At 48.0% G+C, this 25,217-nt stretch overlaps 1 protein-coding gene across 1 annotated transcript; it reads left to right on the forward strand.

Moving 5' to 3' along the window:
- The first annotated feature begins 1,637 nt into the window (after window positions 1-1,637).
- LOC130492829 (radial spoke head 10 homolog B-like) lies at window positions 1,638-24,966 on the forward strand. Its single transcript, XM_056866615.1, has 20 exons — window positions 1,638-1,876; window positions 3,333-3,408; window positions 3,597-3,665; window positions 4,449-4,622; window positions 5,070-5,155; window positions 6,681-6,801; window positions 6,944-7,120; window positions 8,948-9,089; window positions 10,741-10,862; window positions 12,163-12,352; window positions 12,694-12,802; window positions 13,127-13,206; window positions 13,312-13,460; window positions 15,043-15,150; window positions 15,271-15,447; window positions 16,786-16,920; window positions 17,890-17,986; window positions 18,991-19,125; window positions 22,610-22,808; window positions 24,759-24,966. The coding sequence occupies exons 1-20, from the start codon at window positions 1,638-1,640 to the stop codon at window positions 24,964-24,966; spliced, it is 2,793 nt and encodes a 930-aa protein (XP_056722593.1).
- The last annotated feature ends 251 nt before the right edge of the window (window positions 24,967-25,217 follow it).

The raw sequence follows: 25,217 nt of genomic DNA on the forward strand, positions 1-25,217 counted from the left end.
TTACACAGCACCGTTAAAGGGCTATGAAATGGCAGAAGGATGTTACTGTGTCAAATTCAAATATAATGAATAGAAGTACAGATACCATGGTAGTAATCTGGGACAATGCAGTTTCTCTAGTTTGCTGATCTAAGGAATCCGAGGCATTGCTAAGTCAATCCACACCATTTGCAATAGCTGAAACAGGTGATAGTTTTATTTATGTAGATAGTTATATCCGGGTTTTCCTCCTCACGGCGACCCAAAGCAATTTACCTGATTGTTCTCCCCTTGTCTCTATTTATCCTCACAACAACAACAAACCTGTGAGATAGGTTAGTAGGTTTGCCAGGTCCCTGTTTGCCACCGGCAGGAGGTTTTTGTGGCAGAGCCTGAGGAGGGCGGGGTTTGGGGAGGGGAGGGACTTCGATGTCATAGAGTCCAATCACCAAAGCTGCCATTTTCTCCAGGTGATCTGATCTCTGTCGGTGGGAGATCAGTTGTAATAGCGGGAGATCTCCAGCTATTACCATTATGCTGTATATCACATGAAACTAGCGTGTTGAGGCAGTAGGACTAGTACCTATCTTATAGGAGACTGTACCAACCTAAAGGCTGCAGGCCATAGATGATAGTCTAAGAATGAATATATGTAATTGAAGAGGAACTGATGAAGGCATAAGGACATAAACGGCAGTCTTCCTCTTCAACCTGACATGCGTTGAATACAAGGAATGTTGTTCCTGTAAAAAGACAAAATTTGTATAATAATATTAGTATTAGAACCTTTGGTTGAATGCATACTTACCTTTGCTAATATATATGATTGTAATATTACAGTGAAACACCATTTTCGGAAAATTGACATTGAACATATGGTACTCTTGCATTTTTGATTCCCATTATAGAGCTAATTTCATGTTAGTGATTTTCTGTGTGTTTTTAGGATTACCTGGAGGTTGGCAACCCTATAGGTTAGACTGAGAGAAAGAGGTCCCTAGTGATCTTCCACAGCTGAGTAGGATTTTGAACCTTGCTCCCTCGGAGCTTAATGGGATGCTAACAAGCTATACTGATTTCCTTAGCACTTTTAAGACAGGTCTGCAGTGGTGTAAAAACAAATCTAAATGTTCACATTTCCCTCCCTCTGTGTGAAGCTATATGGGGCGGGAGGAGGGTGTTAGGACTTGAGCCTTTCACTGCTAATCAAGAAGAATTAATCTAATTTTATGGAGAGGCAGGTAATAGGGGGACGGACCCTTTAAAAACAAAATGGGTGCTCTCGAGTTCCCTTCCCTGGCTGTGACTGTGGTTGCTACGGTGACCGTTGCTGCCGCTGTCAACTGTGCTCTGGGCCCAGGAAGCCTGCAGCAATTCAAAAAATAAGGCTGTCTAGTAGTACTTTTTTTAGCTTCTATAAGTAAGGGACGGCTGTAAACATTTCCATGCCCGAGAAGGGCACCCTTCTGGCAGCCAGAGAGAAAATTCTGCGGGGTGGGTGGCAGTGTCTCTCTTCCAAACGTGTGGAATTTTACCTATGTTAGCAGGGTTAAATTTTGCTTGAAGCGTTGTTATTATCTCTCTTTCCCCCCCTCTTTCCCTGCTTGAGCCGTAAGACTGCAAGAAACCTTGATCTTGGCCCCGTTTTAGCAGCGGCCATGGGCAAAGAAAAGAAGAAGAACGGCAAGAAGGGAGAGAAAGGCGCCACCTTGGCCGTTGCCCACGAACCTGTTCGGGAGTCTGCTCTTTCTTTGCACTCGTTGGCGGGTGGCGGCCAGGTGGAGGAGCCGCAGGTGGTCGTCGTGCCCCATGAAGAGCCCAAACCCTGTGAGGAGCCACCGCCCCCCGAACCCGTGGAGTACGAAGAGCCCATCCTCACCCGGCTCATCGTAGAAAGGTAAAACTGGAAACCTACTTAGAATCCAAGACTGCTGTCTGTGGGTCGCTCCCTAAGACCAAATTCACATGTGCTGCTCGAAAAACGGGTATTTATTGCATCTGCTCAGTCCTTTTAAAAATCCCCGCCCTTCCTGGGCGGAGCTCGAAGCAGCATATATTGTTTTAGGATTCTCCGATGTATCCTTGCAACAGTCCTGTGAGGTAGGCTGAGAGAGGGAGAACGGTTGGCCCGAGGTCAGCCTGCGAGCTTCCCGGCAGAGTGGGAGATCTGAATGGAGGTCCTTCAGAGCCTAGTTGGTTGGATGCTTCAACTGGTGATAAAGCTTCATTCGGCCACCTTGCTTAAGCAAAGGAAATTTGTCTCCATCTGATGGCAGGATGGGAGAAAACCCCTTGTACTCTGCCTTGAGGTTTAGGGAAGAAAGACAGGATATCTCTTGAAAAGCGCATTAAAGAGCTCGATTATAACAGCACTACTTTTTGTGTTCGCCGCATTTGTTCATCTCAGTTTTTCGGAATACCACCACCACGCGGTTTGCCCGCTTATACTTACTATCTGACAACTCCTCATCTTTCTAGCCTTCTGTTTAGCTAGACTGAATGCTAACCCCTCTGTGGTTATGCAGGGTAGAATTTTTAATATACCATACCCAGACAGGACCTGTCCTTGCTCTTCTGGCTCTACTGATTCATTAGCTCATGCCCTCTTGGAATGCCGCTTTTATGCTTCTGAGATCAGGCTAGCCTGGGCCATCCAGGTCAGGGTATATAACATACTAGATAGCAATCTCGGGTCATGCAAAGCAGAATTTTGAATATGCCATACCCGGAAGGGCCTGTCCTTGCTCTTCTGGCTCTATTGATTCATTAGCTCATGCCCTCTTGAAATGCCGCTTTTATGAGGAACTTCGATCACGTTATATCTCTCCCCTTTTAACATATAAATCTAATGCCTCTGTCTCTGACATAATGGCTTTTTTATTACGTGACAGGGATCCCAAGGCTTCATTGTCAGTGGCAAGATTTATTTCAGCCCTTATATCCCTCAAACATTAGATTTATGTTGCTCAAGATCAGTGGATCAAGGAGCTTCTAAGGGATAAAGGAAAGGATATAGCTTGAATGAATAAGTAAAGGTTCTTTCCAGACCTTCTCCTGCTGCTAGTACTCACATATAAGAGACTGCTTGGAGCATTTTAGCATCAGGGAAAGTTGTTGGGGTCGAAGAGAGCATTGTGAGAACTGCACAAGTAAAATTTTTTTTGCTGAATGAACCATCGTCCCACGGCCTTGCCATAAGAAAAGGTGCTTTTACAATTAATGTTCCTTATCTGTGTTCACAAGTATTTTGTTTACTGCAGTCAAGAAAGGGCGGGATATAAATCTAAGAAAAATAAATAAATGCGTGGATTTAATCACTGTTAGATTTTATCTTTAGCTTGTTTTCTCCGTAGCTACGAAGGAGAAAAAGTCCGTGGGTTATATGAGGGAGAAGGACTAGCAAAATTCCAAGGAGGAAATGTATACCAAGTGAGTATGATGCTGGGATCTTTGGATATGTGGGGAGTACCCTTGACAGTGTAGTGGTCTAGTTTAATCCCTTGGAACGAGGAAATGGTGTCATGTGATGACTTTTCCCATTCTGTGGGGATTGGGGGCGGGGACATTGCCCAAAGCGCAGAACAAAAATTTTTTTGAGCTTGTTTCTCATTTTGAAGGGCATGTTTTCAGAAGGCCTCATGCATGGACGAGGAACTTATACATGGGCTGACGGAGTGAAGTACGAGGTAAGAGTTGGCATGACAGGGAGCTGAGTTGGCATGACACATAGGGGTTAAGGGCGGTGGTTTGGAGCAGTGTACTCTAAGCTGGAGAACTGGGTTTGATTTCCCCACTCCTCCACATGAGCGGCAGAGGCTAATCTGGTGAACCGTGTTGATTTCCCCACTCCTACACATGAAGCCAGCTGGGTGACCTTGGGCTAGCCACAGCTCTCTTAGAGCTCTCTCAGCCCCACCTACCTCACAGGGTGTCTGTAGTGGGGAGGGGAAGGGAAGGTGATTGTAATTCAGTTTGATTCTTCCTTAAGTGGTAGAGAAAGTTGGCATATAAAACACCCCAACTCTTCTTCTCCTCCTCCTGATCTTGGAGAACATCTTCATCTTCATCTTCCCCTGGGCTAGGACTATCCTCTGACTTCCAGTTCTCCTCCTGCCTCAGAGGGAGAAGCAGTATTAGGTGTTAGCTCTGCAGCAAATCCTTTCTTCTTCTTTATAGCCTATTTTACTCTACTTTATCTAACTACCTCTTTGTTGTCTTCCTGTCCATTTTTTCCACTGCCTTTTTCCGGCCTGACTTTCCCTTGAGTGGACTTTCTGTCTCTGCTCTTGATTCTACCCCTTCCTTCCCTCTTCCTCCTTATCAGAGAGAATGGTGGCAAGTGGAGAGAGTGCGGCCGAAGTTTATGTCGAGGGACAAGGAGCAGGTCGCTGGGCTCCTATCCCAGGCAAAACAGAACGGCCCTATTCGTTTTAGCAGCGAGCCTATATTTGGTCCATTCATCCCTTCAGGGAAACTTTGTGAAGAATGTGCAGATGGATCAGGGCAGTTACACTTGGCCCGACGGCAGTGTCTACGAAGGCAACGTGAAGAGCGGCATCAGGCACGGCTTCGGCATGTACAAGTGCGGCACCCACCCCGTTTCGTATGTTGGCCAGTGGTTCAAAGGCAAAAGGCACGGCAAGGTAACCAAACCATGCCGGATGAAGCGTCGGGGTTATGTGGAGGAAACACGTCAGGGTCAGGGATGGCAGCTGTGCATTTGGCATGCGTGAAATGATTTTTTAAAATGTTGGTGCCTAAGCACTGGTTCATTGAAGTGGTGTAGTGGTTAAGAGCAGTGGTTTGGAGCAGTGGGCTCTGATCTGGAGAACCGGGTTCGATTCCCCATTCCTCCACATGAGCGGCGGAGGCTAATCTGGTGAACTGGATTTGTTTCCCCACTCCTACACACGAAGCCTGCTGGGTGACCTTGGGCCAGTCACAGCTCTCAGTTCCACCTGCCTCACAGGGTGTCTGTTGTGGGGAGGGGAAGGGAAGGCGATTGTAAGCCGGTTTGATTCTTCCTTGTGGTAGAGAAAGTCGGCATATAAAAACCAACACTACTTCTTCTTCATGCAATTTGCTTTTAGGGCACCGTTTATTACAACCGGGAAGGCACTTCTTGGTACGAAGGCGACTTTGTAAACAATGTCAAAAGTGGATGGGGGATAAGATGGTAAGTCCCCGTCCCCCCCGGACCCTCCTTTTTTGTTGTGTTTTTGAACTTGTAACTGTAGGAAACTAATCTCTTCTGATTATTAGTATGTTGGAATTCCACCCTTCCTCTGATTAGTATATATTCCCCCCCCTCTCCATTTCTCATAACAATCCTGTGAGGAAAAGAGGCAGGACAACAGAACAGAGCTTCATGTGAACCTAGACCTCTGATGCAGGGATGCCAGCCTCCAGGTGGGACCTGGGGATCCCCTGGAATTACAGCTCATCTCCAGACAACAGAGATCAGTTCTGTTGAGTTTAAATGCGAAAAGATCGTGATCTTGTGGATTATGGTTCACACACACACACAAAGGACTCTGAACAAGTAGCTTTCTTTTAACTGAATAAATGTTTACTTATTATAGGGAGGGTAAACATGGGATGAGGAGCCCCGTGGCGCAGAGTGTTAAGCTGCAGTACTGCAGCCAAAAGCTCTGCTCACGACCTGAGTTCGATCCCGACGGAAGTCGGTTTCAGGTCGCCGGCTCAAGGTTGACTCAGCCTTCCATCCTTCTGAGGTCGGTGAAATGAGTACCCAGCTTGCTGGGTGGTAAAGGGAAGATGACGGGAAGGCACTGGCAAACCACCCCATAAACATAGTCTGCCTTGGAAACGTCGGGATGTGACGTCACCCCATGGGTCAGGAATGACCCGGTGCTTGCACAGGGGACCTTTACTTTTACTTAAACATGGGATACAAAATTACAACTGTCATGTCGCTTATAGCTTGAGGAATATGTGTTTATACATAGCCAGTCTGTCTCAACTACTTAAACGGCAGTTTAACTGCCGCTTCTTGGAATGCAGCAGAATGTCACAGGACCAACTGACCAAATAACACTGGCTAAGTGGCCAGCACGGTTCCCTGTGACTATGCAAACAAATAAATACATTTAACTAGTTTTGTTGTCCTGACTTAGACAAAACTCGCTGTCTAATTCCCAACAAGTTCTCCATGGAGAATACGGATGCTTCGGAGGGTGGACTCTGAGGCATTGTACCCCACTGAGGTCTCTGCCTTCCCCAGGTTCCATTCCCAAATCTCCAGTAGTTTTGCATCCTGGATCTGGCAAGCCTACATTCCCCATCCCCTGCCAGTGGCCAGAGGAGACCCAGCAACTCTACTCTGATCACATCAAGCATGCCATGAGCAACACCTTCAGGGGTCCCCAACGCTTTTTGGCCTGCAGGGACCTTTAAAATTCTGTCAGTGTGTTGGGTGCAACCACAAAATGGCTGCCAAAGGAGGCGGGGCCAACTGCAAACTGTCAGAAAGTGAGATCATGCGTAGCTTTAATAGTAACTCTTAACATTTTTGGGCAGCGGGTCTGTTTAACCCTTTTGCTCCTTTGGCTGAATTGAAAAGAAATGAAAACATTCGTACATAAAACTACCATTGATCTATTTAAAAGTCGTCTTCTTCAAGACTGATAATATTGTCCTATTGTACGGTTGGCTTTCTTGTTGATTTGTTTCCCAAATAGCTACAAATCTGGCAATATGTACGAAGGCCAATGGGAGAGAGACGTGCGCCATGGTGAAGGACGGATGAGGTGGCTGACAACAAATCAGGAATACACCGGACAGTGGGTGGATGGAACACAGGTAGGGCTCAAATTTTGAAACAGCTTGGTAAACATCCAGTACGGGCATCTCCATTGGGGAGGGACATCTAATTTGACATCTAATTTGAGCACTCTGAAAAGGTCTCCCGATATATATATATCTTTTAAAATGTCTTTTTCAGCATGGGTTCGGTACTCACACTTGGTACCTGAAGAGAATACCTGGGTCACAGTATCCCTTAAGGAACGAGTATGTCGGAGATGTTGTACAAGGCGACCGCCACGGTCATGGGAAATTCTTCTTTGCCAGCGGAGCCATGTACGACGGAGAGTGGGTTTTCAATAAAAAGCACGGCATGGTAAGAAAGCCGTTGAATTGTCGATGGTTAGAAAGGCGATTTTTCTTTCCTTCTGTTTCAAGCTCATCTAACCAAAGATCTTGAGCGCAACAACCTTAAAATCTTGGGATTCATAAATAATTTTTAAATTACTAATATAACAATACATAAATAGCTTAAAAGGGATCAGTAGAAACAGTGCATTGATAATATCTCTGTTCAGCACATAATTAAACTTTATTGTGTCTTTAAAGACAGCACTATTGTCAAATATTTGGCGACACCTCTAGTTATTTCTGGGTCTGAATCTCCCATCAGTATTAAAACCACCCAGGGGTCAGCAGGAAGATGATGTTTTGATAGAAAGGTGATTTTCAAGGCTGGTGGGGGGTTCGATTCCCCACTCCTCCACATGAGCAGCAGAGTCTAATCTGGTGAACCAGGTTGGTTTCCTCACTCCTCCGCATGAAGCCAGCTGGGTGACCTTGGGCTAGTCACATTTTCCCAGCCCCACCTACCTCACAGGGTGTCTGTTGTGGGGAGGGAAAGGGAAGGTGATTGTAAGCCGGTTTGAGTCTCCCTTAAGTGGTAGAGAAAGTCGGCATATAAAAACCAACTCTTCTTCTTCTACCAGCATCCCTATGTGAGATACAGATCTTCCAGATAAACCTCTAGAAAAAGTGGCAGCATTTCCCAACACATGGTTGCTGCCTTCTATCATGTGTTTATGTGTGTGCGTGTGGCCAGTTCCCAGCATTCAGTTCAACTCTCCCAACATTCCATCACCGACTAGAGTGTCCAAGAATCGGGCCCCCGGCTGGAACGACTCCGAGACCTGAGCAAACAAACCACACTGCAGTGCAAAGTACTAGAGCAAAACTTAGCATTTTTTTTTACCATCAAGTCCCAGCTGACTCATGATGACCCCATAGGGTTTTCAAGGCAAGAGACTAACAGAGGTGCTTTTGCCATTGCTTGCCTCCGCATAGCAATCCTGGTATTCCTGGGAGGTCTTCCATCCAAATACTTGCCAGGGGCAAGGCTGAGAGCATGCGACTGGCCCAAGGCCACCCAGCAACCTTCCATGGCAGAGTGGGAATTCGAACCCGAACCTGGGTCTCCCAAATCCTAGTCCGTAATGAGCAGTTAATTGCAGAAAGTGTCAAACAATTTAGTTCACTGCTCAGCAGTTCATACCAGGGCTTCCTGGTAGGGGAGGGGCTGGAGGGGGCCGTGGCTGAGTGGTAGTGCATCTGCGCTTGGCCTACAGAAGGTCAAAGGTTCAACCCCCAACATCTCCAGTTAAAAGATCTAGGCAAGTAGGTGATGTGAAAGACCTCTGCCTGAGACCCTGGAGAGCCGCTGCTGGTCTGAGTAGACAATACTGACTTTGATGGGCCAAGGGTCTGATTCAGTAGAAGGCAGCTTCACGTATTCCCTTATTTGGAGGTCATTAAACTCTTTTATGTTTACTGGAGCCTTTGAAAACGTGAAGCTTTCTTCAATTAATTGCTTATTATGTATATTTTTAATGTGTGTGTGTGCTGTCAAGTCACAGCTGGCTTATGGCAACCCCTGTAGGGTTTTTCAAGATGAGAGACATTCAGAGGTGGTTCGCCATTGCCTGTCTCTACATGGGCTCAGAGAGTTTGGAGAGAACTGTGACTGGCCCAAGGTCACCCAGCAGGCTTCATGTAGAGGAGTGAGGAATCGAAGATATTTTTAATACAGGATTTAAATGATTCAGTAGTAAACGGTGCCTTGCTTCACTGCGCAACGCAAATAGGGGCCATCTGTAAAGCAGACTGTAGGTTCGAACTGTGTTTTGCTTTTTGCTTCTCTCTCCAGGGTAAGCTTGTGTTCAAGAATGGGCGTGTGTACGAAGGTGAATTTATAGATGACCGTATCGCAGAGTTCCCAGCTTTTCAGATAGACGACACAAACATGCAGAACCTGAGCAACTTTTGCACTCCAAGTCCCTTTGGCACCGGTGAGTGGATTGAATTGCGTCCGGAGGCTAAAAATGGGTATATACTAACCCCAGTAACTTATAGAGGGAGAACCTATTTGTCCATGATTTATTGGTGAAACACATATGGAAATAATAAGAGCATTGGCAAAGCCAGGCCTAGCATTCTTTGCTGTGGCTCAGTGGGCAGAACGTAGGATTGCCAGGTCCCTCTTCTCAACCGGTGGGAGATTTTGGGGGCGGAGCCTGAAGAAGGTGGGGTTTGGGGAGGGGAGGGACTTCAATGTCATAGAGTTCAATTGCCAAAGCGGCCCTTTTTCTCCAGGTGATCTGATCTCTATCGGCTGGAGATCAGTTGAATTAGCAGGAGATCTCCTGCTACTACCTGGCAGTTGGCAACCCTAGCAGAACGTCTGCTTTGCATGCAGAAGGTCCCAGGTTCTATCCCCGCCAGCTCTGGTTAAAAGGGTCATGTAGCTGGTGGTGTGAAAGTCCTTGGACCAAGACCCTGGAGAGGAGACGCCGGTCAGAGTTGGCTGAATGGCAGCCATTTTTTCTCCCAATTTGTAATTTAACATTCTGTTGAGAAGGATGGGCTCGGCTTGATGCTAAGGAATAATAATGATGGCACCAGGCAGGTCTTTTAAAAACATAAGAAAGGCCCTGCTGGATCAGACCAAGGCCCATCAAGTCCACACAGTGGCCAACCAGGTGCCTCTAGGAAGCCCCCAAACAAGATGACTACAGCAGCATTATCCTGCCTGTGTTCCATAGCACCTAATAGAATAGGCATGCTCCTCTGATCCTGGAGAAAATAAGCATGCATCATGACTAGTATCCATTTTGACTAGTATCCATGAATAGCCCTCTCCTCCATGAACATGTCCACTCCCCCCTTAAAGCCTTCCAAGTTGGCAGCCATCACCACAACCTGGGGCAGGGAGTGCCACCATTTAACTATGTGTTGTATGAATAAATACTTTATCTGTTTTGAATCTGTTACCCTGCAGCTTCAGCAGGTGACCCTGTATTCTAGTATTATGAGAGAGGGAGAAAAGCTTCTCCCTGACCACTTTCTCCACACCAAGCATAATTTTATAGGTCTCCATCATGTCTCCCCTTAACCGCCTCCTTTCCAAGCTAAACAGCCCTAAGCTTTTTAACCGCTCCTCATAGGGCAGTTGCTCTAGTCCCCTGATCATTTTAGGGGAGGGAGCTTCAGAGACCTCCCATGATGGGGCTCCTGGAAAAGGATGCAGTTCTGCAGATGGCTTGATCCCAAACCCTTTAAGGCTTCATTCCAGGGTTTTCACTTGTGCCCAGAAACCTCACTTGGCAAATAGTGAAAATGTTTCCGTAGTGGCACAAAATGGTGTGGTCGAGTCAGCGTACTGGCAGGTGCTTTCTGTACCAGTTTGTGAACATGGGTGGTCCCGTGTACACAGCACTGTGGTAGTAAAGCTTGGAGGCAACGAATACGTGGCTAACTGTAGTCAGATCACCTCTTCCCAGAAGGGAATACAGTAGTTGGCTTTACAAATGTGCTGCCGAAAGGCATTTCTTGCATGATTCCATCGTCTGTTTTAGGATGTGTGTTTTTTGGAAAATGACAAATGAATCAATTGCGTTTTTTGTTTGTTTGGTTGTTTGTTTGTTTTTCCCCATTGTGAAGAAAGTGTCAAAGTGGTCAATGGCCCAGGACGTTTGCCTGTGCAAGGATCGACCATAGAAATAGACATTTCGACCTTGTTGGGTATATTTCCAGAAAAGGACAGGGAGGAGGAAATCAAACAGGTAAATTGCTTGCAATTTTTAAAAAATCTGGTACTGAATGGGAGGAGGGGAAGGCAGCATGATACAGCTTGATCTCGTCAGATATCAGAAGCTAAGCAGGGTCAGTGCTTGGAAGGGAGACCGCCAAGGAAGGGAGACCTCCAAGGAAGAGGAAGGCAATGGCCAACCACCTCTGCTTCTCACTTGCCTTGAACACCCCTTGCTGGGGTCACCAGAAGTCTGCTGCGACTTGATGGCACTTCACTCACACATGCCGAAGAGGGAGGGAGGGAGGGAGAGCGTTAAAAGTTAAAAATAGAGGAAAGCCAAAAGTTAGTAGTTATATATGGCTCAGAAGGGACCAAAGGTAAAGGCGAGCTGGTTAACTTTTTTCAAATACTGGGAAAGTTATACTGAAGCCCACAGAGGCCAATTTTCCTGCTGTTCTTTGGAAAAGAATTGATACAATAGGGTATATTTGGTAACGTGCATAAAGGAGTTCTGATTTATAAAAGGGCTATTTTGCACCATTTGTGGCTGTGTTTCGGGGCACAAAGCAGATAATAAGAACATAAGAAAAGCCCTGCTGGATCAGACCAAGGCCCATCAAGTCCAGCAGTCTGTTCACACAGTGGCCAACCAGATGCCTCTAGGAAGCCCACAAACAAGGCAATTGCAGCACCACCATCCTGCCTGTGTTCCACAGCACCTAATATCATAGACATGCTCCTCTCATCCAGGAGAGGATAGGTATGCATCATGACTAGTATCCATTTTAACTAGTAGCCATGGATAGCCCTCTCCTCCATGAACACGTCCACTCACCCTCTTAAAGCCTTCCAAGTTGGCAGCCATCACCACATTCTGGGGCAGGGAGTTCCACCATTTAACTATGCATTGTGTGAAGAAATATAAAGATGCAGAACGGTGAATCCAACCTGGAATCTCTGCTGTCCGTTGCTGGGACTTCACAAGGGGATTAGAGCTATGGCTAGAGCCAGAGCTGCAGAGCTTAAAGATCGACGGGCAGAAAGCAGTACTCTGTTTCTCAACTGAGAGCAGATGAACACTCTCCTAGTACTTACCAGATCTGGGTAATTCAAAGACTTCATAGCACTCCCCATCTCAGAGCCTGGGGGTGCCAAACAACCCTATTCCTTTCTGCATTTGAAGAGTACCCAAAGTTCCTAGGCACTTCCTAGGCTGGGACAGCCTAGAACGTTAAGCCTGCGATGCCCCCGGTTCAAGTTCCCAAACCCCCTCTGTCTGACTGGCTAGCGATGGTGACGCTTGATTGGATTTCGTTCCCTGCTTTCTTCAGACGGAGTTCGCCGTGCTGAGGCATATCTCGGAACTGAGGAAAATCTACACCTTCTACAGCAGCCTAGGGTATGACCACTCTCTCGACAACACCTTCCTGATGACCAAGCTTCAGTTCTGGCGGTTCTTGAAGGACTGCCGGCTCCATCATTGCAACGTGACCCTTGCCGACATGGATCGGATCCTGAACGGTGCGTAGTCCCCATGTGCGGATTGTTCGCCGCTTTTATGAGGAACCGATCACGTTATATCTTTCCCCTTTTAATATATAAATCTAATGCCTCTGTGTTCGATATAATGCCTTTTTTATTAAGTGACAGGGATCCCAAGGCTACATTGTCAGTGGCAAGATTTATTTCAGTCCTTATATCCCTAAAATTTTAGATTTAAAATTACTCTGCTCAAGATCAATGGATCAAGGAGCTTCTAAGGGATAAAAGGAAAGGAAAGTATTTTTTGTCCTTTCTCAGCCACCGTGAATCCTTTTTGATTTATGCCTTTGGCCCCCTTTTTGTCCTTCTTGCATTTGCAGATAAATCTTCTCTGGAAGAGATTCACTCCCCTTACGAGACGCTGCTGCTTCGAATGTTTTTGACCTACCTGATCTATTTGTCGTTCCACATCTATCACAAAGAGTTTGGGTGAGTGGGTTTGTGTGGGAATCGCCCTAAGCTTCCAGTTCTTCTCCTGCCTTGCTGGGGAGAGCATTGTTGCAGCCAGCCTGCTGTTAGTTTAGCTTACCTAGCTGTGCATTAGGACTCTTTCTACACCTACACCTATCTATATATCTACAGCTATCTATTTCTACTTCTACCATCTTCCCTGCCCCCAAAACCTTTCCTGCTTCTTTCTTGTTCTCGATCTCTAAAGACTCTCTCTGGAGATCCAAGATGGCGGCCGCATCAGATCGAGCGGACCTTAAAAGCGATTGTGCTTTTTCTCTTCTGTGTTTCCCCGCCCCCCAGCGATATGAGTCCCCGTCTGTTCAAGTGCTTCTCCAAAATGATGACGAAGAACATCCTCCCCAACGCCTGTCAAATAAAAGGTAGAATGTGTCCGCCTCCCTTGCATGCTTCTTCCAGATTTCTCAAGTAGTTACAGACATTTAAAAAAAAAAAATTCTCTGCTTCCTCACTACTCTTCCCTACAGGCGTTTTGTTCAGCGACCGACAAGAAACGGTCTATGCTGTCAATTACATTGACAAGTGCTGGGAGATTTACCAAGCTTTCTGCAGACCGAATTCCTTAGCCCCTTACGAGCCTACTATGAAAATGAGGCATTTCCTCTGGATGCTGAAAGTAAGGGGGTCTTAATGGTTTAGAGCAGTGGTTCCCAAAGCGGGCAGTACCACCCCCTGGGGGGCAGTGGGATTACCTAGGGGGGCACTAAGAGGCAAGAGGGCAGCAAGGGGGCGCTAGAGGTGGGCCCCTTCAACTGTATTGTTCACTAATGTACACTAGATCAAGCTATGGCACCTTGCTGGCAAATTTGGTGGAAACTATCAGAATTTTTTTCCAGACTTTGAAGAGCTGGTACCATTGGATCAAGTTCATCAGTTTTTTGGTTCTTGTAGGTTATCCGGGCTGTGTAACCGTAGTCTTGGTATTTTCTTTCCTGACGTTTCGCCCGCAGCTGTGGCAGGCATCTTCAGAGGAGTAACACTGAAGGACAGTGTCTCTCTTCAGTGTTACTCCTCTGAAGATGCCTGCCACAGCTGCGGGCGAAACATCAGGAAAGAAGATACCAAGACCACGGTTACACAGCCCGGATAACCTGCAAGAACCAATGAACTCTGACCGTGAAAGCCTTCGACAATATTTCATCAGTTTTGTTGAATAAATTTCAACTAAAATTTTTTTTAATTTGATTTTGAATAGATGTGCAATTGTCACTGTTTTAAAATTTTATTGTTATTATCTGCTTTAGTGCGTCATGCAAACCCCTATTTTGAATAATGCCTTTTTATAGGGTAGGGTAGGGGGCTCTGGGGTTGAGTTTGTGGAACCAAGGGGGCGGTAGCCCTGAAAAGTTTGGGAACCACTGGTCTAGAGTGAGGTTTAGAGATAAATTCTCCTGGAGAAAATTGATACTTTGAAGGGTGGACTCTTTGGCATTGTACCACACTGAGGTCCCTGTCCTCTCCAGGCTCCACCTGCAAATTTCCAGGAGTTTCCCAACCTGGATCTGGCTGCTAGTCTGAGTAGACAATACTGACTTTGATGGACCAAGGGTGTGATTCAGTAGAAGGCAGCTTCATGTGTTCATGGCTTTACTTATGTTCTGGGGAGGGGCCGTGGCTCAGTGGTAGAGCCTCTGCTTGGCATGCAGTAGGGTCCCAGTTTCAATCCCTGGCATCTCCAGTTAAAGGGACTAGGCAAGTAGGTGATGTGAAAGATCTCTGCCTGAGACCCTGTGTTCATGGCTTTACTTATGTTCTGGGAAGGGGCCGTGGCTCAGTGGTAGTGCCTCTGCTTGGCAGGCAGAAGGTTCTCAGGTTCAATCCCTGGCATCTCCACGTAAAGGGACTAGGCAGGTAGGTGATGTGAAAGACCCCTGCCTGAAACCCTGGAGAGCCGCTGCCAGTCTGAGTAGACAATACTGACTTTGAGGGCCCAAGGGTCTGATTCAGTAGATGGCTGCTTATGTGTTCATGTGATCCGCACTCTGGGACCACGTTTAGAATGAGACACATGATGATATAAAGTGTGGATGGAGGTTGTGGTCACCAGATGTGCCTTCCCTTTGTCGATGCCTTGTTAGTACTCAAAGAGGACCTCCAACATGTGTGTTTCATCTGAGGGAAGAAAAATATGGAGAATGCGAAATGCTATATGTCTGTGTGTGCATTATGCTAATAAGGTATATAATTCAAATCTCCAGGATGTAAGACTCGTAAGCAAGCAATTAACCGCTACCAAAATTGTGGATATACTGGCGAAAGACAGTCCCTGCGTCCGGGAAGGAGAAGAAACCAATTTAGAGAAAGAGGTACGTTCGTTCAATAGGAAGAACGCAGAACGGCTCACAGCGTTGTAAATGGCTGAGGCAGTAATAAGAACAGCCGACGCAGTGCAGTAGCTTGAAACAACGCCTTGCTTTTTCCTCCAGCTCGTTTTCCTTGAGTTTTTCGACGCCCTCCTTGACTGCGCCCCGCTGTACATTACCGACGAAATGTTGAAGCAGCAAGTGGAACTGACCAGTCAGCGGGGAAGCCATGGCCAGCCGGGCGACTACCCCGAAGGAGTCAAGGGTTCTCCTCCACCTCAGGAGTTGTCCTCTCGTCAGGTAAACTCTCTGTGGTCAGCTGTGTTGCTTTGAGGGCCAGATTTTAGGAGCGGCTATGATAGGCCTGACTCCTTAAATGTGGGTCCATCCCAATGAAGCAGAAATGGGAACTGAAGTCTGATGGAAGAGTAGGCACAGCAGGCCAGTGAGGGGAGTTGGATTCCTTCCCCTTTTGCCCGCCGTTCACCTTTCCACAATCTGTCCTGCCCGACAACTAGAGCTTATGAGTTCCCTGGCTTATTTGGCCCCAGTTAGAAATAGATATATTCTAGCATCGGTGGAATATCTGTCCTATTTAAATAAGCAAAGGAAAGCTTTAACGCTCACGAAGAGCTCCACCTTACCTTCAGCGCATCTGGAAGGAAGGTACAAGCAGCTACCAAGAACAGAATGGGGGTGTCCGTGCAAATCAGGAGAAATTGAGACCGCGGGGCATGTTTTGTTTAGGTGTACCTTCTACGAAGAGGACCGCCGTAAGTTGATTTCTCCCCTCCTTAGTAAAACTGCAGTGAGATCCGAAGTAAGAATTAAGAACCTTTTATGGGGAACTCTCAGAGGTTAAAGCAGGTGGCTAAATTTTGGTAACCGCGCTGGCCCTACACTCAACCTTGCAAGGCGGACGTTTGATCGCTGGTGATCAAACGTCCGCCTTGCAAGGTTGAGTGTAGGGCCAGCGTGGTGTAGCGGTTAAGAGCGGTGGTTTGGAGTGATGGACCCCACTCCTGTACATAAGGCCAGCTGGGTGACCTTGGGCTAATCACAGATCTCTTAGAGCTCTCTCAGCCCCAACCACCTCACAGGGCATCTGTTGGGGGGAGGGGAAGGGAAGGTGATTGTAAGCCGGTTTGATTCTTCCTTAAGTGGTAGAGAAAATCAGCATATAAAAACCAACTCTTAATAGTTCCAAACCACAAAGTGTCTCAATTAATGTTTTATTTTAAGATAGGAATTGTTTTATTTTTGATACAGTTAAGTGTTTATTGCTTTTATCTCAAATATTTGTGTAATTGTTTTATTGGCATATGCCGTATTAATAAATCTGAATCTGTCCTGCCTCTCCCCCCCACCCCCGGTCAGGTGGCTGCAAATATAACGCAAACTAACTTTGAGGCAGCAGGACAGACAAAAGACACTTAAGTTCTCCCCCCCCCCATGTAACTCACGAGGCTAACTTGTGGCCACTGGATGCAGTGAGGACCACTAGCGAAGACGGTGTCAAAATGGGGTCTAGACAAATTCATGGAGGGGATGGGTCTGTTGACTGCTAAAGAGAACCTCCATGTCTGGAGGCAGTGTATCCCTGAACACCTGCTTTCTCTTTTCCCCTGCCCTCCTCAGTCATTTCAAACCAGAAGTACAAGCAGTGGCGAAGCAAGCCACGAAACCGGGGACACGGCCCTTGGCCTCGTTAGCGGCAAGTCTTCCGCAAGCAAGATTGTGCATTTTGTTGACGTTTCAAAGGCGAAGACCAAGGTTGGTGGGGCCGATCAACCTATCCGCCCTCTCTTCCCTGTGAGGTAGCAAACCAAAAGAAAGGAAGGAAACTCTCGGATTTGGCTGTCACTGTGGTCTAGAGCATAAAAGTATGAGGGCTCAGATCTAGGGAGGTCTGGGTTCAGATCTCCTCTCAGAAGTACCAGTGCCAGGGAAGTATTAATTCGAATTAGCATAGCCCCAGGATGTGGTGATGGCTGCCAACTTGGAAGGCTTTAAGAGGGGAGTGGACATGTTCATGGAAGATGTTCATGGCTACTAGTAAAAATAGTAAAAATGGCAACAAGTCATGATGCATACCTGTTTTTTCCAGGATCAGAGGCTCATGCTTATTATATTAAGTACTGTGGAACACAGGCAGCATAAATGCTGCTGCAATCATCTTGTTTGTGGGCTTCCTAGAGGCACCTGGTTGGCCACTGTGTGAACATTCTGCTGGACTTGATGGGCCTTGGTCCATGGCTTTTCTTGTCTGTCTGTCTGTCTGTCTGTGTCTGTCTTCCTTCCTTCCTTCCTTCCTTCCTTCCTTCCTTCCTTCCTTCCTTCCTTCCTTCCTTCCTTCCTTCCTTCCTTCCTTCCTTCCTTCCTTCCTTCCTTCCTTCCTGTATCAGATGAGCATGCCTGTTAGATTAGGTGAATGGAACACAGGCAGGATAATGCTACTGCAGTGGTCTTGCTTGTGGGCTTCCTAGAAGCATCTGGTTGGCCACTGTTGTGAACAGACCGCTGGACCAGATGGGCTTTGGCCTGGTCCAGCAGGGCGCTCCTTATGTTCTTATTGTGGAGAAATGTAGGGCTCCCTGTCGACAGGGCAGTCCTAAGAACTAAGAACAGTCATTTGTTTAATCACTGTGTTTTACAACAACAACAAAAAACACCCGTAAATGAACAGTTGACTTGGCCAGTCCCCAATTTGTACGATTTCCCCTTTTCCCGTTTCCATGGAAGGGAAAAGCCAAGGACGGTGACAAAGAGGGGAAAGTGTCTCGGCGCAGTTCAAAAACCTCCCCGAGAGAGAGAGCAGACTCACAAGCAAGTCAAACTGGTTAGTATCAAACCTTCTCGCTTCGGTCGTTGTGTGCCCGTGGGTGCTAAGGGCTTGTATGGCGGTTGCAAACATCAGCAAGGAAAGGGCGGGGCTGAACAACAACCCCCCCCCCCAAACAAACACGTACCTTTCTGCACCAGAATGACAGGTGGATCGCAGGACTAAAACACCTGCCTTATACAGACTGCTCGCATACAGAAAGCTAGCTTATCACTGTTTTGTTTATTACTTCTTTTTTAATATCGAGCCGTGGCAATCCTTCTTTGGAAAAATACAAAGAGTGATAGCCACGCACAACTTTACTAAAAGAGAGTCAGTGTGGTGTAGTGGTTAAGAGCAGTGGTTTGGAGCGGTGGACTCTGATCTGGAGAACTGGGTTTGATTCCCCACTGCTCCACATGAGCGGCAGAGGCTAATCTGGTGAAACGAGTTGGTTTCCCAACTCCTACACATGAAGCCAGCTGGGTGACCTTGGGCAAGTCACAGCTGTCTTAGAGCTCTCTCAGCCCCACCTACCTCACAGGGTGCCTGCTGTTGGGAGGGGAAGGGAAGGTGATTGTAAGCCGGTTTGATTCTCCCTTAAGTGGTAGAGAAAGTCGGCATATAAAAACCAACTGCTCCTCCTCTTCTTCTAAAAGGAATACGTTATATAGAGTAGACTGTGGGTATGGGTGTGCATGTCTATTGGGAGGGGCTGCTTTTCTTAATGGGGTGGAACTATACAATATATCAGTAACTGCTTCTTTGAAGAAGATAGTTTTAGGTGGGTAGCTGTGTTGGTCTGCAGTAGAAGCAGAATTCGAGTCCAGTGGCACCTTAAAGATATAAGGTTTCAAGAGTCAAAGCTCCCTTCAATGAAAATTATACCCTGGCGTATCGGGGGGTGAGAATGCCCTGCCGCTGCCCTCCCCACCTCAACTTTTGTTTTAGACTTTTAAATGAAAATGAGCCTGGGGAGACCAGTTCATCGACTTTGCCATTTCCCCCCACTTCTCCTTCAGTCACAGTTCTGAATGTCACCTTCACCTCCGACGTGATGCCCGCAGATGACAAAGAGGAAGCGGGATCTCAGACTCTGCCAGACTTGCAGGAGGAGCACAGCCCCCTTCTCAGCACTCCCCTGAAAGAATTAGCTGGTGAGAATATGGCTGCGAAGGCAGGGACAGTCTCTGGTTCATCACTGAAGGCCACCTCGCTCTGCTTGCACATGAATATCTTTGGACATTCTTTCCAGGATCAGAGCAGTGGGCCTATGATATCAGGTGCTTTGGCACACAGGCAGGACAATGCTGCTGCAGTTGTCTTGTTTGTGGGCTTCCTAGAGGCACCTGGTTGGCCACTGTGTGAACAAATTGCTGGACTTGATGGGCCTGGGTCAGATCCAGCAGGGCCTTTCTTATGTTCTTATGATGCATACCAGTTCTCTTCAGTATCAGAGGAGCATGCCTATTCTATTAGGTGCTGTGGAATTCAGGCAAGATAATGCTGCTGCAATCGTCTTGCTCTTGGGCTTCCTAGAGGCCCCTGGTTGGCCACTGTGTGAACAGACTGCTGGACTTGATGGGCCTTGGTCTGATCCAGCAGGGCTGTTCTTCCTTCCTTCCCTCCATCCCTCCTTCCCGCCTTCCTTCCTTCTCTAGTATCAGAAGAGCATGCTTATTATATTACATGCTTTGGAACACAGGCAAGATAATGCTGCTGCAGTGGTCTTGTTTGTGGGCTTCCTAGAGGCACCTGGTTGGCCACTGTGTAAACAGACTGCTGGACTTGGTGGGCCTTGGTCTGATCCAGCAGGACTTTTCTTATCTTCTTTCCCTCCCTCTCTCCCTCCCTCCTTCCCTTCTTCCTTCCTTCTCTCCAGGATCAGAGGAGCATGCCTATTAGGTTATGTGCTGTGGAATACAGGCAGGATAATGCCGCTGCAGTGGTCTTGTTGTGGGCTTCCTAGAGGCACCTGGTTGGCCACTGTGGGAACAGACTGCTGGACTTGATGGGCCTTGGTCTGATCCAGCAGCGCTGCTCTTATCTTCCTTCCTTCCTTCTCTCCATTCCTCCTTCCTTTCTTCCTTCTTGCCAGGATCAGAGGAGCATGCCTGTTTTAATAGGTGCTGTGGAACACAGGCAGGATAATGCTGCTGCAGTCGCCTTGTTTGTGGGCTTCCTAGAGGCACCTGGTCGGCCACTGTTGATGGACCTTGGTCTGATCCAGCATGGCCTTTCTTATATTCTTATGACAATCATCCAATTAAAGAAATGGTGCTGTGGCTAAGAGTGGCGGACTCTAATCTGGAGAACCGGGTTCGATTCCCCGCTCCTCCACGTGAAGCCAGCTGGGTGACCTTGGGCCAGTCACGGTTCTCTCAGAACTTTCTCAGCAGAGGCAGGCAATGGCCGGCCACCTCCGAACGGCTCTTGCCTTGAAAACCCTACAGGTTTCAGCGTAAGTCGGCTACTACTTGACAGCGCTTTCCACCACCCATCTCTTGTCGCCCTGACCTGCGTGGCCCACATTAGCCCAGCCTCATCAGATCTCAGAAGCTAAGCAAGGTCGGCTCTGGTTAGTACTCGGACGGGAGACCACCGAGGAAGTCCAGGGTTGCTACGCAGAGGCAGGCCATGGGAAACCACCTCTGAACATCTCTTGCCCTGATCTGGATAGCCCAAGCTAGCACAATCTTATCAGGTCTCTGAAGCTAAGCAGGGTCGGCTCTGGTTAGTACTCGGACTGGAGACCACCAAGGAAGTCCAGGGTTGCTACGCAGAGGCAGACCATGGCAAAACTACCTCTCCTTGTCTCTCGCCTTGAAAACCCTACGGGCTACCCATAATAGTTGGCTGCGACTTGATAGCACTTTCCAACACCCAGTCTTTAAGGTGAACACATGAAAGCTGCCTTATACTGAATCAGACCTTCGGTCCATCCAAGTCAGTATCATCTGCTCAGACTGGCAGCGGCTCTCCAGGGACTCAGGCAAAAGTCTTTCACATCACCTACTTGCCTGGTCCCTTTAACTGGAGATGCCGGGGATTGAACCTGGGACCTTTCTGCATGCTAAGCAGAGGCTCTACCACTGAGCCATGGCCCCTCCCCAGAACAGAAGTAAAGCCATGAACAGACGAAGCTGCCTTACACTGAATCAGACCCTCAGTCCATCAAAGTCAGTATTGTCTACTCAGACCGGCAGCAGCTCTCCAGGGTCTCAGGCAAGGGTCTTTCACATCATCTACTTGCCCGGTCCCTTTAACTGGAGTTGCCAGGGATTGAACCTGGGACCTTCTGCTTGCCAAGCAGATTCTCTACCACTGTGCCATGGCCCCTCCCCAGGTGCTACAAGATCTGTTTATTTTCACAAGAAAATTATGTGCGAAGTTCTTTTTTTTTGTGGTCTGTCCAGAAATCTGAATCTTTTAAGACCGCTGGGAATTTTATTTGGGTTGAATGTCAATACAGAAACTGGCAGGGGGAGAGGAAAAGATGTTTCAGGGTGTGATCGACAGAAGAGTGTGAAGTCTACCGTCCTTAGCCTCCTTGAAATGTGGGTTTGTACTCACAAGAGGGCAGCAGAAGAACAGAGAAAAGGGTATCCTACAGTAGCTTCCGTCAGTAGGGGGAAAAAGGAACATAACATTTTTGCCTTTTCCACTTCAATGTTTCCAGGATATAAACCAGTGGTGGCGAACCTATGGCACGCGTGCCAGAGGGAGCACTCAGAGCCCTCTCTGTGGTCATGCGCGCCATCACCCCCGCACAGAGTTCGCCTGAGTTAGTTACTAGAAAGCCAGAGGGACGTGGGGCCGGGCTGCCTCCCCCTCTCCACGCGCGCCTGAGGGCCGTTGCTCAGTGGTAGAGCCTCTGCTTGGCATGCAGAAGGTCCTAGGTTCAATCCCCGGCATCTCCAGTTAAAGGGACTAGGCAGGTAGGTGATGTGGAAGACCCCTGCCTGAGACCCTGGAGAGCCGCTGCCGGTCTGAGTAGACAATACTGACTTTGATGGACCAAGGGTCTGATTCAGTATAAGGCAGTTTCATGTGTTCATGTGTTCTGCCCAGCAGCCCAATGGGAGCGCTTCCTCCCTCCCGTCACATGCGGCAGGGCGGCTCACATGTGGCGTGAGGGTGTGGCGCGGATGGCAGCCTGTTGAGTCTGAAGCGAAGGTGATTCCCGTGGTGGGGTTGGAGAGGAGCTAGGTTGGAGGGGAGCATAGCTCACAGCGTGGCATAGCTGGAGGGGAGCAGAGCAGTCGGGCCACAGCGCGGGCTTTGCGGCGCCTCCCACCTTTCAGTGAAATCCCCTACTGAAAGAGGGACACCCACTTACCCAGCATGTAATTAACCTGTGGAACTCCTTGCCACATGATGTGGTGATGGCATCTAGCCTAGATGCCTTTAAGAGGGGATAACCTCAGTATTCAGGTTGAATTGCCGTGTTGGCACTTTGCGGTAAATAAGTGGGTTTGGGGTTGCAGTTTGGGCACTCGGTCTCTAAAAGGTTCGCCATCACTGATATAAACTGTCTGTTAAACCCTCTGAAACCTCACTGCGTTTGAACCGCAGAGCGGAATTCCTGTTGTCGCTGGGTTTTTTTTTTTTTTTAATGTTTGATTTGTTCTCGTTGGACAGAAAAACTGGAAAAGGCCAAAGAGGACCAGAAGGCCCAGCTCAGCCTGTGGATGAGCCGCATCTATGTCTTCTTTGTGAGGAAATTCTTCGCGAGCTACAAGCACTTGCAAGTCGTGAAGGAGACCATTTTGGACAACCGGGTGCGGGACGCGGAGCTGGCGGCGCAAAGGAAGATCCAGGAGGAGGAGGAGGAAGCCCGGTGAGTCGATGGCCCCTTCGCGACCCACGAGGGGTTCGAACCTCTGGAGGTTCGAATCTCTGGAGACTTCACTTGGGACGGCTTCCAGGGGCCATCGGCAGGGAGCAGGCTCTTTCGGTCTCTGCCGGCTTTGATTTGTCGACATCTTGTCGGCCTTTGAGGTGCCGCTGGACTTGAATCTTGTTATTTAAATAAAAGTCGGCGAATATTAGAACGGTTCCTCAGTGGAACAGGCTTCCTCGGGAGATGGTGGGCTCTCCTTCCCTGGAGGTTTTTAACAATAGGTTGGATGGCCGTCTGTCTGCAATGCTGATTCTATGACCTTAAGCAGATGATGAGAGGGAGGGCACCTTGGCCATCTTCTGGGCATGAGTAGAGGGTCACTGGGATGTGCGGGGGGGAGGTGGTTGTGAATTTCCTGCATTGGGCAGGGGGTTGGACTAGATGACCCTGGGGATCCCTTCCAACTCTATGATTACCTTGAAGCTACTTGTAGCTCAGGGCTTAAAGTGTTTGCTTTGTGTGCAGATTGCTCCGGATTCAGTCTGTGCCCCATCTTCATGGAAAGGCTCTCAGGGAGCCAGCATGGGGTAGTGGTTTGGTTAGGAGCTGTGGAGTCTGATCTGGAGAACCGGGTTCGATTCCCCACTCCTCCACATGAGCGGCAGAGGCTAATCTGGTGAACCGGGTTTGTTTCCCCACTCCTACACATGAAGCCAGCTGGGTGACCTTGGGCTAGTCACACTCTCTCAGCCCCACCTACCTCACAGGGTGTCTGTTAAGGGGAAGGGGAGATGATTGTAAGCTGGTTTGATCCTTAAGTGGTAGAGAAAGTTGGCATGTAGAAACCAACTCTTCTTCTTCTAGGCATGGCTGTTTCACTCGCTGTCACCCCTCCGACTACTTTGGGCTTTTGTTTGGATTATGCATCCCGTTTCCAACCGTCAGAGGCCGCCTCGCTCTCCCCTTGTTTCCCCGCGTTTCGAGGGACCTGTTTTATCTCGAATTTGAAAACACGGGGAAAGGCAGGGGGAGAAGGAGGCGGCCTCTGACAGTCAGAAATGGCATGCACAATTCAAAGACTTGAAGTCATCGGAGGGGTGACGGCGAGGGAAACAGCCATGCATAAAGGACTCTCTGGAAGTCCTTGGAAAGACCCATCTCTGCCCAACAGACATGATGGCATTGAGCTAGATGGGCCAGGCGCCCCCGCTAGGCACAAAGTAGCTTCCTGCGTTCGGTGCTATTCCTTGCATTTGCATCTTTGGTGTAATGGAACCTGCAGTGGTCCCCACCATAGGCTCACTGTAACTTCTGGCATCAACAACACCTTGGCTAGGTTTCTCTCCTCCCTCACTGTAAGGAAAACACACGTACAAAATGTACAGGCACATCCCAGCGCAACAGCGCATTTTAATACGCTACTTGAAAGGAAGACTAGTGATTTTTTTCCCGGAGTGCCATCAAGAAAAAGAGCGGGTTGTCTTACATAAGAATATAAGAAAAGCCCTGCTGGATCAGACCAAGGTCCATCAAGTCTAGCAGTCTGCTAACACAGGGGCCAACCAGGTGGCTCCAGGAAGCCCACAAGCAAGGCGACTGCAGCAGCATTATCCTGCCTGTGTTCCACAGCACTTCATATAATAGGCATGCTCCTCTGATCCTGGAGAGAATACGTCTGCATCATACCTGTGATGTATCATACCTATGATGTACCTAGGAGATAAATGGAGTCTCTGGGCCCTTGATAGTTTTTGTGATAGACACTTTTGGTTCTGTCATGCTAAAGAATTGGTGTGGATGATTGTTTAGGGATTTGTTGTTTTAGGGCTGAAACGGTTGCATTTTGTCATGCTTCCCCCCCTTTTAGTCAGATAAGCCAGAGGTTGAATATCTTTTCTTTTTTTTAACTGTTTTTTTCCTGCCTTTCCCTTTTTGTTTCCCCCACAGGCTTTATGCCATGTGGGAAGCAGAAGAGGCTAAAAAGCTAGAAGAAGCTGCTGCCGAAAAAGCCGCCCTGGAGCTCGAAGAAAGCATGAGCAGAGAGGCAGAAGAGGGATCGGTCCAGCTGCAGTCTCCGCCAAAGGAAGAATCTCCCATTTCGCCCCAGGTCCAGCCGAGCAAAACTGCTGCTTCAGGGAAGAAAAAGAAAAAATAACAGCCATGCGCCTGTCAAAAATCCCTTTTACGGATCCCAGCGTTGCAGTATGGGTGCTTCACACTACTTGTTGGCAACGAATTGTTTTTATGAAGCTGTGAACACAGGGCTGATCAATTTTGAGAGCAGCCGGTGTTGAGTAACCTTGTGGATCTGCAGGTAACCAAAAGCCTCAGGTTGAGAAGTTGAGATAAAAGGGACTGGAGTTTCACGTTGATTTGTGAGTAAAATATGTAGGAATGAGACCAGAT

Source organism: Euleptes europaea, chromosome 21 (assembly GCF_029931775.1).
Source record: "Euleptes europaea isolate rEulEur1 chromosome 21, rEulEur1.hap1, whole genome shotgun sequence".
Lineage (NCBI taxonomy): Eukaryota > Metazoa > Chordata > Lepidosauria > Squamata > Sphaerodactylidae > Euleptes > Euleptes europaea.

What these genes read in the sequence shown, in the direction of transcription:
- LOC130492829 (XM_056866615.1), top strand. Translation starts at nt 1,638, where the DNA reads ATGGGCAAAGAAAAGAAGAAGAACGGCAAGAAGGGAGAGAAAGGCGCC. An exon ending in AAGGAGGAAATGTATACCAA is followed by an intron (nt 3,409 to 3,596) that starts GTGAGTATGATG and finishes CTCATTTTGAAG; the next exon opens with GGCATGTTTTCAGAAGGCCT. An exon ending in CTGACGGAGTGAAGTACGAG is followed by an intron (nt 3,666 to 4,448) that starts GTAAGAGTTGGC and finishes TCATCCCTTCAG; the next exon opens with GGAAACTTTGTGAAGAATGT.